This window comes from Gadus chalcogrammus, chromosome 1 (genome assembly GCF_026213295.1).
Source record: "Gadus chalcogrammus isolate NIFS_2021 chromosome 1, NIFS_Gcha_1.0, whole genome shotgun sequence".
In the NCBI taxonomy this organism is placed as follows: Eukaryota; Metazoa; Chordata; class Actinopteri; order Gadiformes; family Gadidae; genus Gadus; species Gadus chalcogrammus.
Genome location: NC_079412.1, coordinates 19,968,570 through 19,981,477, shown reverse-complemented (window position 1 = coordinate 19,981,477; position 12,908 = coordinate 19,968,570). Strand labels below are relative to the sequence as shown.

The window sequence follows — 12,908 nt, the reverse complement described above, 5'->3', positions numbered from 1 at the left end:
GAGGGAGAGGGTATTTAGGGACCATAACGATTTATTGGTAGGCTACATAAAAATATGTAACTCTATGTCTTTTTTATTCTGGGACTGTGCGCTCCGTGCTACTGACAGAGTTCACTGCTGCAGCAACATGTTGCCACTCAATCTGCTTTTTGTTGTTGGCGATCCCAATCCCGTGACCGCCGAACAAAACTACCTTTCGGGCCTTCATCTCACCCACAAGTGTCTCCACTTCAACCTCCGTGAAATTTCGCTTTTTTGCTTTCCTCAGTACTTCTGCCATTGTTTCCGACAAGACATAATACTTGCATCTGAGTCTGTTTTATATGCAGATCGAATTCATGAGGTTATTTGCATTGACCATTTATGGTTAAAAAGGGGTGTGTACAGGGCGGAACGTGAAACTGATTCAGCTGCGCACACTTGTAGGCACTCCGTGATTTATAAAGCAAAGATTGCGTACGATGTGCGTACGCAGGGTTTTATAAATCTGAATATTTCTTGGCGCACGCAAACCTTGGCTTCTGGGAGTAAGCACATTTTTAGTAACACAGTTTTATAAATGAGACCCCTGGGGTCTCATTTATAAAACTGTGCGTGGGATCGTTACTAAAAATGTGTACGCCCAGAAGCCAGGTTTTGCATGCGCCAAAAAATATTCAGATTTATAAAACACTGCGTACGCACACCTGTACGCAATCTTTGCTTTTTAAATCACATACTGACTACAATTGTGCGCAGCTGAATCAGCTTCACATTCCGCCCTCTACACGCCCCTTTTTAACCATAAAAGGTCAATGCAAATGACCTCATGAATGCGATCTGCATATAAAACAGACTCAGATGCCGGTATTATGTCTGGTTGGAAACAATGGCAGGACAGAGAAAAGCCAAAAAAAGAAACTTCACGGAGGTTGAGGTGGAGACACTTACAGGTGAGGTGGAGGCCCGAAAATAAATTTTGTTCGGCGGTCACGGGATCGGGATCACCAACATTAAAAAACAGAATGAGTGGCAACATGTTGCTGCGGCTGTGAACGCTGTCAGTGGTACGGAGCGCACAGTACCAGAATTGAAAAATAAGTGGTCCGACATAAAGGAAACACAGCACATGTTTGTAATTAATTGCTCAAATGTTACTGGTCGTAGGGTGAAGATCATTATTACAGGTGGGTGCAAAGCAGAGGCTGTCCTCACACCGCCAGAGCGTGACTGCAACTGGAGGGGGACCCAGTACTCCTGACCCAACACAAATTGACACGAAAGTTGCATCCATAATTGGCACCGCAAGTGTGAGTGCCATCGTGTCCGAAAGGGAAGGAGACACTGACAACACAGAAGAACAAGGTAAAGCTGATTTGTTTTTTATTGATTTATTATCGATCATGTAGGCTAGGCCTAGTGCAAGCTATTTTGCTTGTGCGTCCTCCAGAGTCAGCGGTCGTTGGGGAGGAGGACGATGATGCCGGCGAGGGGCCCTCGGCCGCTGGTCATCCGGCTGCCCCCAGCCCCAGCACCAAGCGTCAGTCCGCTGGTCGGGTCCTCACAGACGCAGTTCTGCAGCTACAGAGGGAAACGATAGATGCAGTCAACAACTTGACTGAGGAGATGAGGCAGATTCGAAATGTTATCACCAAAATTGCCACAATATTAAAAGATACTGTGAAAAAAAATTAACCTTGAGTCGTCTACATTTCATAAACGCCGCATGTCATCCGCACGTAGGCCTACTCTTGCACCCTGTTGAAATCCGACTTGCCTCGGAGGGGGCTGGGCCTCCGGGTCAAGCTCGGGGGGAGGGAGGTCGGGGGGGAGAGGGATGCCGTTCCTCTGGGACAAATTGTGCAGCACGCCACAAGCCCTTATAATGCGGCACACTTTGGCAGGCTGGTATAAAAGCCTCCCCCCGACGCATCCAGAGCGCGCCACCGGCACTTCAGGAGGCCGATGGCGCGCTCCACCACTGAACGAGCACGGCCATGGACCTCATTATATCGTTGTTCCTCGGCGCTTTGCGCGTTCAAAACTGGGGTGAGGACGGAGCCAGCGTCTCAGGGGGTATCCACTGTCCCCTGCAATGCAGAAAATCATTAGTTATGTCAAGAACCACAATGTTACATTCCTCTTTAAAAAAAAACTCACCTAGAAGCCAGCCATCCCGCCCCGCGCCTGCCTGTAGTCTGTTCCCTACACTATTGTGCGTCAGAATAAAGGAATCATGTGTTGCACCAGGCCAACGTGCCACTATGTTTGTCAAGTTCATATGGGAATCACATACAACTTGAACATTAATAGTGTGCACGTGCTTGCGGTTGACGTAAGCGAACTCATGTTCAGATGGAGCCCTTATAGCAATATGAGTGCAGTCAATTGCGCCGATTACGTTTGGGAAATCAGACATTGCTGCAAATTGCCTTTTAATCTCGGCCTGTTCTTCCACTGTGTAGGGAAACCTTATGTATCGACTGCCCATATGTATGATGCCATTCAAAACGCTGGGCATTAGGGCACTGAGGGATGGCTGTGATATAGGCCTACCGGATCTACGGGGTGGAAAACAAACAAAATTAGCACAATTATGCTTAAATGTGAAAGCAGGTTGTAAGATGCAGCTATATTAGGGTGACCAGATTTGAGTTTGTGAAAAAGAGGACACTTCGTCGGGGGGGGGGGGGGGGGGCGAAGACATGGGTATTTTTTCTTTAGTTCGTCCGTGAACTTACATTTACGTTTAGGCATGACTGCAGACAGTGGCGATCCTAGGTCCAATTGCGCCCCGGGCAAGATTGTTGGGGGGGGGGGGGGGGGGGGGGGGGGGGGGGGGGGGGGGGGGGGGGGGGGTTTGTATCGTGAGCCTACGTACTTCAGTGGGGGTTTCATTCCGTCTATACACGGCACCTTCTCAACGAGCACATGAGATCGGTCGCCCAATGACAGACTCTCTCTACTGTCAGCTCGCGCAAGAAGGTGGAACGTATAATAACAATAATATATATATATATTTTTTTTTTTGCGACGAGGCAAAATACCGGACGTTTTTGGAATCCCTGCCGGACGCATTTTTTAGGTCTCGAAAAGAGGACATGTCCGGGAAAAAGAGGACGTCTGGTCACCCTAAGCTATATGAAACACTTACCTGTCTGCCAATTCCCGTTTGAAACAGCCGGTTGCCAGGAACCCCAAAGTGTTGAGGACCTGCGTCTGCACCGGGATTGCGTGGTTCCTACGTGTTGCCCTTTCCAATCCTGGACCCAGTTCAGCACATAGATCCAAGAGCATAGCTCTAGGGCAGGGTTCCCCAATTAGTTTTTCCAGAGGGCCAAATTTGGTCAAACATGCCATGCCAAGGGCCGAAATGTCGTTTCATTTTTCTAATTCGCCATTTTTATGTGCAAATTTAGCTTTAATTATAATTACTGTTTTTGCGATAATGCAGGAGGGCTAGATCAATTAGGTTTAAATAGCATCCAGCTTCGACTGGAGGGCTTCAATCGCTTCGTACATGTCAGCAACAGTGTGGTTCTTGCCTTGTAGCTGCAGGTTAAGGTGATTCAGATGAGACATGATGTCACAAAAAATTAACATCTGCCAACACCTTGGCGTCAGCCCGCCAGAAATTCGCGGGCTTTTGGGCTCTGCAGGCTGGATAAAAATGACACACGTTCATCACGCAGGTCGCACACCCTCTCCAACACACGGCCTTTACTCAGCCAGCGAACATCGTTGTGCAGCAACAGATCTTTGTGTTCAGCTGACATTTCCTCGGCACCTGCTTTCATAGCTCCACAACTTTTGTTTAGATTTTTTCCTCTTGATTTAAGATTTCACCAGCCATGTGAATTGCACATTGTTTAATGAACTCTGCATCAGCAAAGGGCTTCTTAGCTTTATCAAGCATCCAGAAAACATGCAATGAAGCAGCTGTTGCGCTCTCTTGTGCCGATGCCGTTTTGCATATGGTTAAAACTGACCGCTTGTATGATGTCAACATGCTTGCAATCTTTGGTTTGCGTTGCTCAGATTTTTCTGGGAAACTTCCATTAAAGCTGGCAGCATGCAAACAGTTTGTGTCAGGTTGTCCGATTTAATGACAGCCACCCTCTGCTTGCATATTAAGCATGTCGGCTTTGCGTTGGCATGGTCCGGTAAAGAAAAGCAATACTCATCGGTCCATTCAGTTTTAAACTGGCGGTTCTCCTGGTTGACCTTCCTTTTCATGGCAAATGACATGTTTCTTTCATCAATTTTCAATCCGTTGATTTTTGGATAGCGGGAAAGTGACGCACGAAGCACGTTATTACGTCAGCACGCAGTAACGTCAACGGTCAAGTGGATGGTGTGGGCTGAGGGGAAAATATAGCAGACCGCGCAAATAAAAAAAAAAAAAAAAAAAAATTTTTTTTTTTTTTTTTTGGAGATGACATGTGACATGTGGGTCTGCGCGGGCCGGACATTTTGCTCTTGCGGGCCGGATCTGGCCCGCGGGCCGCTAATTGGGGTTCACTGCTCTAGGGAATCTAAAACGGCTCATTAGCCAGTCATCATCATGGGCCAATAAATCGTTATGGTCCCTGAAGACCCTCTCCCTCCGAATCATGCCATTTGCATGGTCCTCCAGCAGTGCCATGGTGCAGCATTACGCCCTGGGCTCACCGCTGTGTGTATAGAGTTACGGTAATAAGACTGACCAAGAACAGCTTGGTTAATCAGTTTGTAATTACCCACGTAAAATGTTCTTGATTATATAACCCCTTTTGAATGCCTGATTTGTCATGAAAAGCATCAAGAGGAACGGACTATAATATAACGATTGTGATGAGGGTGTGGCTTGATTTTCCGCACTTGGGATTTAATTGACATTTGATTTTGATTGTGTTTACAGTGTCACATAAAAATATTATGATATTGACACATGTTGGACAGATGCTTTATTCCAGTCGCGCCGTCCTCTCCTCCTCCTGCGATCCGGGAGTGGACAGTATGGAGTGCGGGATTAAATGAATCCCGCACTCCATACTGTACTGTTGAACTTTTGAACTGCTGTTGTATCAGTAGCCTACATAGTGTAGCGACTACCTTGTTGAAACAGGATATAGCTTTACCGCAACGACGCACAAGGCTGCATATGCACACACACGCCAGCTGGTGACTAGCGAGTGGTGACTATATAAAGTGCACCCAGGACACTCGTTACTCGCTCTCTTCCCTTTCTTTACTCAGATCTAGCTTATTGTAACACTGCCTCGTATGCTTATCAACAACAAATCCTAAAACATTAAGATCGAATGTTTTAATGTCCCGTGTTTGTTCTCCTCAAACAGAGGAACAAGTTCATCTATTGAGCTACTTCCTCAGTAAATTAGGATATCACAGAGTATAAACATGGTAACACATCATTGATATCCAGGTATCTCATCACAAGTGAGGTCGGATACTCTGTCCTTGAGCAAGTGTCTTCAGGGCAGCAGGTCACTGGTGTGTCTATGAAACCACAGCAGCAGTTCCACCGCACCAGTTGGACCAGTCGGTCCCGTGACGACCTGACGGAACAGCCCAGCGTGCGTCCACATCAGGCCTCATCTGATTGGCTCGTCCACCTGCCCATCATCCCAGAGACCCGGGGCCCTGGGAGCCGGGGGCCCCGAAGGCGTCCCTCAGCAGCTGGTCCAGGTTGTGTGTGTACTGGTCCCGGGAGGGGCCCGCCCCTGCCCCCGCCCCGCCCGGTAGGAGGGGCTGGAGGTGGGGAGGGGGCGGGGCGTGGGGGAGGGCAGCGTGCAGCTGGCTCAGCGTCAGCCAGAAGGCGTCCGGGTCCACCTGGATCAGGTGACGGAACACGCTGGAGGAGGAGGAAGGGGAGGAGTCAGCAGCACGCCCAGACACCACCTGGTGTCAGGATCTCCGTAGGATTCATGGATTCATGTTTCACCCATCGTGATCATTTAGCTTGAAGCCAACATTTATTTGACCCAATTTTTGGATGATTTGCAATAAGAAGTGAATCACATGCAGGCCATAAGATCCACTATTTAATGAAGTGTGTGTGTGTGTGTGTGTGTGTGTGTAGAATGAATCTGGGTAGAGTGAATCTGTTGACTAGCGCTGCTACCTTAGACACGCCTCCTGAAGGCTAATCGGTTGTCTACAGCTCAGGTAGGGAAGGCAGGCATCAAAGACAGCATCCAGGTCAGCCTCACCTGAAACACAGAGCAATAAAAACGTGTGTATTAATATATTTGTGTGTATGGCTGCTAAATGTAGGAGTAGGAACCAGAGAGGGAAATGTATCAATTATCTTTAAGGAGCTTAGTTTGCTCTTGGGAATCCCGTCTAGCCACACTGTACACTCAAGAACACAAAACGTTGTTATAATGATTGATAGTCATGTGTAACCATACTAAAGTGTCAAATAATGACGTACATGATGTACAACGTTTGCGATTCAGTTGTTCACATTTCCGGGAAATCATCTACGTAGAGGCACTCCTGCCGCGCCCCATATGCCTGGTCAAACTGCCCGCGCGCGCGCTTCAAGGAAGGTAACCAATCACAACGGAGTTGGGTTGGCAGGAGGGGGGCGAGGGGGCGGAGAAGGACGAAACCGAGCGTTGACAGAGAATGCTGAAAGCGCCCAGATGAGAGGAAGAGTTTCCCGAAAATCGACATCGTTTTTTGTGCATGGTTAAACATGACTATCAATCAATATAACAACGTTTATAGGTCATAAAGTTGAAAAAGCATAATAGGTCCCCTTTAAGCACATCCTGCAGATTCTCATAAAACACATTAGACGTTGATGGTGGCCAATAAATCCCTACCAATGACACTGACATCTATTCAGAAAGAATGGCATTGAGCCCTATACGTTCCATGTTGGTTACACAGGCCCATTTGATTTGATTACACTTAAGATGTTCTTTTACATAAAACATTTCCCCCCCACCCCTTCCCCCGGATCTGTCTAATCTAAAGATATTGTAACCCGGTACATGTAATCCAGCCATTGGAGAATTACTATGCCAGGTTTCAGTGATGCAAAGAAAATCCAAGTTAGACTCACTTAATAGATGCTGGATTTGGTCACATTTGGATATTATACTATGTATGTTAATATGACCTCCTAACAGGCCCTAGGATTTACAGTGTGGATCCCAAATGACCCAAATGAATTTGGTGTTTAACCCAATTGTGGAAGGAGTAGGGTAACAAAAGTTTTGCAGAGAATAAGAAAGAAAGAAAGAAATAAAGAAAGAAGAAAGCCTAGGAACAACAATAGTTGAGCTCTGTTTGCAGAACTAAACTAATGACTCAGATTACAGGCCATGAGATCTGATCATTTCAGCTATTTAAAATTAGCTATTGGATTTTTCTGGTCGACTATCAGTTTCGGGAATCAGTCAAAATGAGAAAGTTGGCATTACAAGATCATATGTGCTGTAGGGATCACACTAAATGGTACCAAGTCAATTCAGCATAAAACATGCTGTATATTGTTGATTAAATTAAAGTCTACATGCAATACATTTGTCAAAATAAAAATGATTTCGCTTGATCTTCACCTCCAGCCCCAAGAGGAACTGTGGAAACTAAAAAATCTGAATTACATCGATGAACAGATCCTGTAGTGCCCAATGTATTGAAATCTCCTTAATTATGGCTCCTTCGTAACACAAGATGGAGTCAGGCCTGCTAGGCCCAGTTCCTCTCCTCAACCGGTGAGATCAATCCATTTATTCCTCACCTTCACTTTCACTTCACTCTTAATGTAATGTAATTGGTCTTGTACCGTCTCATTATCATTGGTCACTAAAGAGCCCTTTGATATAGTTGGTTCTTGTTTTAACATTTAAGTCCTACAATAAATACTTGTTACTTATGAAGCGCTGAACCCATGATTAGTGATTTGAACTAATTACCTGCAGTGTCTTGGTGCTGGGGGGCTCTGTGGTTCAAATAAGACTGGAGCTTTATTATTCTAAATCAAATATACAAGCTTTGGCCGGGAATGGAGTAGTCAAAATGATTGTGGTAGTTTGTCATCCCCTGTGATTGCCTTGGCAACACAGAGGTGTGCAATATTGCAGTAAGCGCAACGGCTCATCCGGTGAGAAGACTTCCTGCTTGGGTATCGTGGGTGTGAAGACCTCGCCCTGCTGTCAGACAGAACGCACAGAAAGACGAACCGCTCACAGGCGTAGGACGATAAGATCAACTCTGTGAATACAGTCAAGACCACAACATGGCTGAGGTGATTTACGCCATGCCCAACATGATGACCAAGGCCAGCAGGTATACACAAGGAGAGAGAGAGGAGAGGATAGTGGACATCTACGCTAGCCTGGAGAGCCTCAGAGATCCACACCAGGACTCTGTGGGGACAGAGGAGTCCTCCAAGTCTCTGAGAACAGGAAGAAGTCAGCGGCCGGACGCTGTGAGCCCTCCTTGGTGTCCTATCAGGACTGTGTCTGTGCTTCTGGGCCTGCTGTCTGTTGTCCTGCTGGCTGGACTGCTGGGGTTGGCAGTGAAATACGAGACCGACATGGACCACGCTCGCCTTATACTGAAGAATTGCACGGAACATAGCAACACTACTTTGGGAACAGGACTGTTCGGGTGGTTCGGATGAGTTTGGTTTTAAATGTTACCGGATTAACAACGTGTTGGGATCCTGGAAGAAGAGCAGGGAGTTCTTTGTTTCCGACAGAGCAGATCTGGTGGTTTGTGGACAGTAAAGCGGAGATGGACTTCCTAAGCGGGTACAACTACCACTTCTACTTCTGGCTTGGAGCAACGGATGAGGCCTCTGAAGGGATGTGGGGTTGATGGGACCGTCCTGTCACTGGATGACCCTGCCTGGAGTGGAGGGGAGCCTGATGGAGGTGAGGACCAGAACTGCTTTGGGATGGTCGTGGAGCAGAACTAATTTAAATGGACAGATGAGAGCTGTGAAGACTTATGCTTGGGGATTTGTGAACAATATTTAATAAAATGATTGAAAACATTTCTTTGTGACTATTTTTTCATCTTAATGTTGGCTGCTTTGTTTCATACTTGTTGGGTTCCACCATTCGATTAGATCTGTGATAGGCTGCTAAATGTTCCTTAAAAGGAGACGTCATGAATACTTCACTGGTCACCGCAGGAGCTGTACATAGATGCTGCCCTCTGATAGTCGCTGAGGTTAGGAGGTAAAGAGTGGTTGGTTTGGGCTGATTTTCAGTGGCTGCAAACCACACTAGTTCTTTATCTAGGGCTGCCTTTGTCCCCTCAATGATGTAAAGATCACCCTTCAGAAAAATTTGTACGACCCCTGGTCGTCAAACAAGACCTTGACACTTAAATAATGCTAGTGGCTTCGTTTTGTGTGTTAATACAGATCTCAGATATTTTTCTGTAGTTATCCATGGAAGTAAACACATGCATACAAACGGTCAGATGATCTGGAAGTGAAGGCAGGGAGTACTAGTTCAGTGAACAGCATACTAGACCCGAGATTGCACCTTCAATGCATCTGCAAAACTTGACAGGAAACCACACCCAACCCAGATCTATTCAGTTCGTCGTGATGGGGTAGATCATAGCTTTAGCTAGCAAATTCTTCCTTACTGACTCCACTGCTGGCCTTCACAGCAAAGGTAAATGGGGGTGTTGCAGTAAAACCTGGCAACCCAACAGCAGCCTGTTGTCCACAAAGGACAATCATTAGCGTGGGATTGTCACTGTCCCCTGTGTTTGGTATATCAGACCGTTTCTTTATATAGCATTTACAGTATTCAGACCCTTAACTGGAGCCTCAAGCCCTCTTGGGTTTACTTTGCACAGCTCTTCAGGTCTCTCCAGAGATGTTCCACCGTGTTCAAGCCCAGACCCTGAATCTGCAGACCACGGACCTTCAGAGATGACGCCCCCAAGCTTCTCCGCAGGGATGGTGTTAGCCATTGGTGAGCCGTGCCTGGATTTCCTCCAGACAAGGTCCAAACATTGTCCAATCAGATAATTCGCCCACAGAGGATCTCTGTCAGAGCGGTATAAGATCCATAAGACTGATGGTTGGTCGCCCGTCACCTTGCATTGAAGAACGATTGGATGCCAGATATGTTCAATCTGTAGATCTGTCGCCTCAACACAATCCTGTCTTGAATGGTCTAAGTACAATTTAGTAGACTTCATGGCTTGTTTATTGGTCCTAAATGCACTATAGTGACAGTGCCTTACCAGATCATGTCAAATCCATTGAATTAGGTCATCAGGTTTTTTCGTTTGTTTCCCCTGAGTGACGGTGATGTTAAAAAAACTCTAACGAGCTGTGGTGGGATCGCTTGTTCTCTAGAGACCAATGATGAGCCAAGAACTGGAACGACCAATGAGCGACGGCACAGCAAAGTGGGTGCACATGGCTCAGAGAGAGCAAGACGTCAACGTCCTCTTCCACTTTCGGCTGTAAAGCACTGCCACACGCCAAATGACCAAATAACTAACATAGAAAGCCACCTCAGCCTATACTGTCTGAATACACGTGTCAGCTGGTGCAGGTGAGAGGTCAGAGGTCAGCTGGTGCAGGTGAGAGGTCAGAGGTCAGCTGGTGCAGGTGAAAGCTTAGAGGTCAGCGTTGTTTGTGCAGGTCAGAGGTCAGCGTGGTGCAGGTGAGAGTTCAGAGGTCAGTGGTCAGCGTGGTGCAGGTGAGAGGTCAGTGTGTTGCAGGAGAGGTCAGCGTGCTGTGTGCAGCTGAGAGGTCAGCGTGATGCAGGTGAGAGGTCAGTGGTCAGCGTGGTGCGGGAGAGAGGTCAGAGGTCAGTGTGTTGCAGGTGAGAGGTCAGAGGTCAGCGTGGTGCAGGTGAGAGGTCAGAGGTCAGCGTGGTGCGGGAGAGAGGTCAGAGGTCGGCGCGGGGTCCTACCCAGGTCCAGCCTCAGGCAGAGAGATCCCAGGCCCTGCAGGACGGCCAGCTGCAGCTTGTAGGCCAGCGTGTGGGTGTAGACGGGCCCGGCGCGCGCGCTGACCGGGGCCTGGCGGGCCAGCGAGGCGCCCAGCCGGGGCAGCACCTCCTTGGACACCCTGCCCCGGAGGAAGTTGCCGCACGCCTCGCCCAGGGTGCACAGCACCTGGGAGCAATTACAATTACAATTGGGGCGTTTAGCAGACGCTTTTATCCGAAGCGACTTACATCGGTTGATACACACCTTGACACACCGACCGACGGCAGAGTGAACCATGCAAGGCGACAGCCAGCTCGTCAGGAGCAGTTAGGGTTAAGTGTCTTGCTCAGGGACACAACAACACGCTGGGGATCGAACTAGCAAACCCTTCTGTTACAAGACAACTGCTCTACCTCCTGAGCTAAGCCGTCACCCAGGGGGGGGAGCAGGGGGGGAGGGGGGGAGCCAGGGGGTCACTCACACCGCCCGATCAGAGGGGAGCCAGGTCTGCAGAGATTGTTGGGGTGTGACGCCGTCACCAGCCGACGTAGCTGTGGCGGTGTACCCCGGTGGAAACGGGTCAGACTCCGAGGGGCTCATGGGAACAACCCTTAACTTGTTATTGTTACTGGGAATTTGTCGATAGTTTAAATGTTCTTTTCCCTCACTCTCCACCTCATCCCTAACTCTCCACCTCAAGCTGGTGTGTAGTGAGCGTTCGGGCGTCGATTGGTCGCCGTGCATCACCCAAGTGGGTGCTACATATTGGTGGTGGTTAGTGAGGTCCCCCCCTTCACTTTAGTCGTCTTTTGAGTGTTATTAATTCTTCATGTTTAACCTCTGTCTTATAACTTTATGCTCTGTAAGGTGACCTTGAGTGTCTTGAAAGGCGCCCTTTAAATAAAATTTATTATTATTATTATTATTAACTCTTAACCCCTTAACTGGAAAACTCCTCAAAACAAACAAACACTCAGAAGGGATGGCTAACCCCAACCCTAGGAGTGCAATGTAGAATATGAGACATAACCGAGAGGAATCTTGGACAAAAAATAACTTGACTTGAGTAGGGGTCCCCTGGAAGGCTCCGGGGGTCTTGGGGGTCTTGGGGGAAAGGACTCACCTTGAAGCCCCGGAGGACGGCGAGGGGGTCGTCGTCGGTCAGCCTGCGGAGGAGCGCTGGCCAGCAGCGGTGCACCATGGGTAACAGCTCGTCCTCCGCCACGCGCAGAACGCACACGCACAGCTCCAGGATGTCCAGCACCTGGAGGCGGAGACGCATCAGTGGGCGCACGCATGCACGCGCACATGCACGCACGCACACACGCACGCACGGGCACACGCACACACGCACGCAAACACACACACGGTACCTTGAGTCTGATGCGGAGGCTGGGGTCTGACAGCAGGTGGGTGCACCGTTGCATGACTTCCTTCGTGATGACGATGTGGGCAGGAAGCTCCTTCTTCACATCCGGCCCCTCCTCTTCTTCTGCCTCTTCTGGGGCCACTTTTCAAAACAACAGCCACAAAGTGGTGACTAGGTCGTCCTCCTGACATGTTAACATTGTGTTGACTAGGTCCTCCTCCTCCTCCTGACATGTTAACATTGTGTTGACCAGGTCCTCCTCCTGACATGTTTACATGGTGTTGACTAGGTCCTCTTGCTAACATGTTAACATGGTGTTGACTAGGTCCTCCTCCTGACATGTTAACATTGTGTTGACTAGGTCCTCCTAACATGTTAACATTGTGTTGACTAGGTCCTCCTCCTGACATGTTAACATTGTGTTGACTAGGTCCTCCTCCTGACATGTTAACATTGTGTTGACTAGGTCCTCCTCCTGACATGTTAACATTGTGTTGACTAGGTCCTCCTCCTCCTGACATGTTAACATGGTGTTGACTAGGTCCTCCTCCTGACATGTTAACATTGTGTTGACTAGATCCTCCTCCTCCTCCTGACATGTTAACATTGTGTTGACTAGATCCTCCTCCTC

The 12,908-nt window shown here is 48.2% G+C and overlaps 1 protein-coding gene and 1 long non-coding RNA gene across 2 annotated transcripts in view; both read right to left on the bottom strand.

Moving 5' to 3' along the window:
* Nucleotides 1-1,325: 1,325 nt before the first annotated feature.
* On the bottom strand, nt 1,326-4,505 carry LOC130386089 (uncharacterized). The gene is made up of 4 exons (XR_008896085.1): nt 3,134-4,505; nt 2,140-2,540; nt 1,676-2,069; nt 1,326-1,560 (listed from the first exon to the last, which is right to left on the bottom strand). It is a non-coding gene; the product is annotated as an uncharacterized LOC130386089 (long non-coding RNA).
* Nucleotides 4,506-4,511: 6 nt separating this feature from the next.
* tti1 (TELO2 interacting protein 1) overlaps nt 4,512-12,908 on the bottom strand; it is a 16,313-nt gene continuing 7,916 nt past the window's right edge. Inside the window, exons 10-14 of the mRNA XM_056594864.1 lie at nt 12,282-12,418; nt 12,032-12,172; nt 10,890-11,094; nt 6,104-6,191; nt 4,512-5,833 (exon numbers count right to left, since the gene is read on the bottom strand). Of these exons, the coding sequence (XP_056450839.1) occupies nt 5,602-5,833; nt 6,104-6,191; nt 10,890-11,094; nt 12,032-12,172; nt 12,282-12,418 (803 nt within the window). The 3' untranslated portion in view covers nt 4,512-5,601. The remainder of the gene's footprint in view (nt 5,834-6,103; nt 6,192-10,889; nt 11,095-12,031; nt 12,173-12,281; nt 12,419-12,908) is intronic.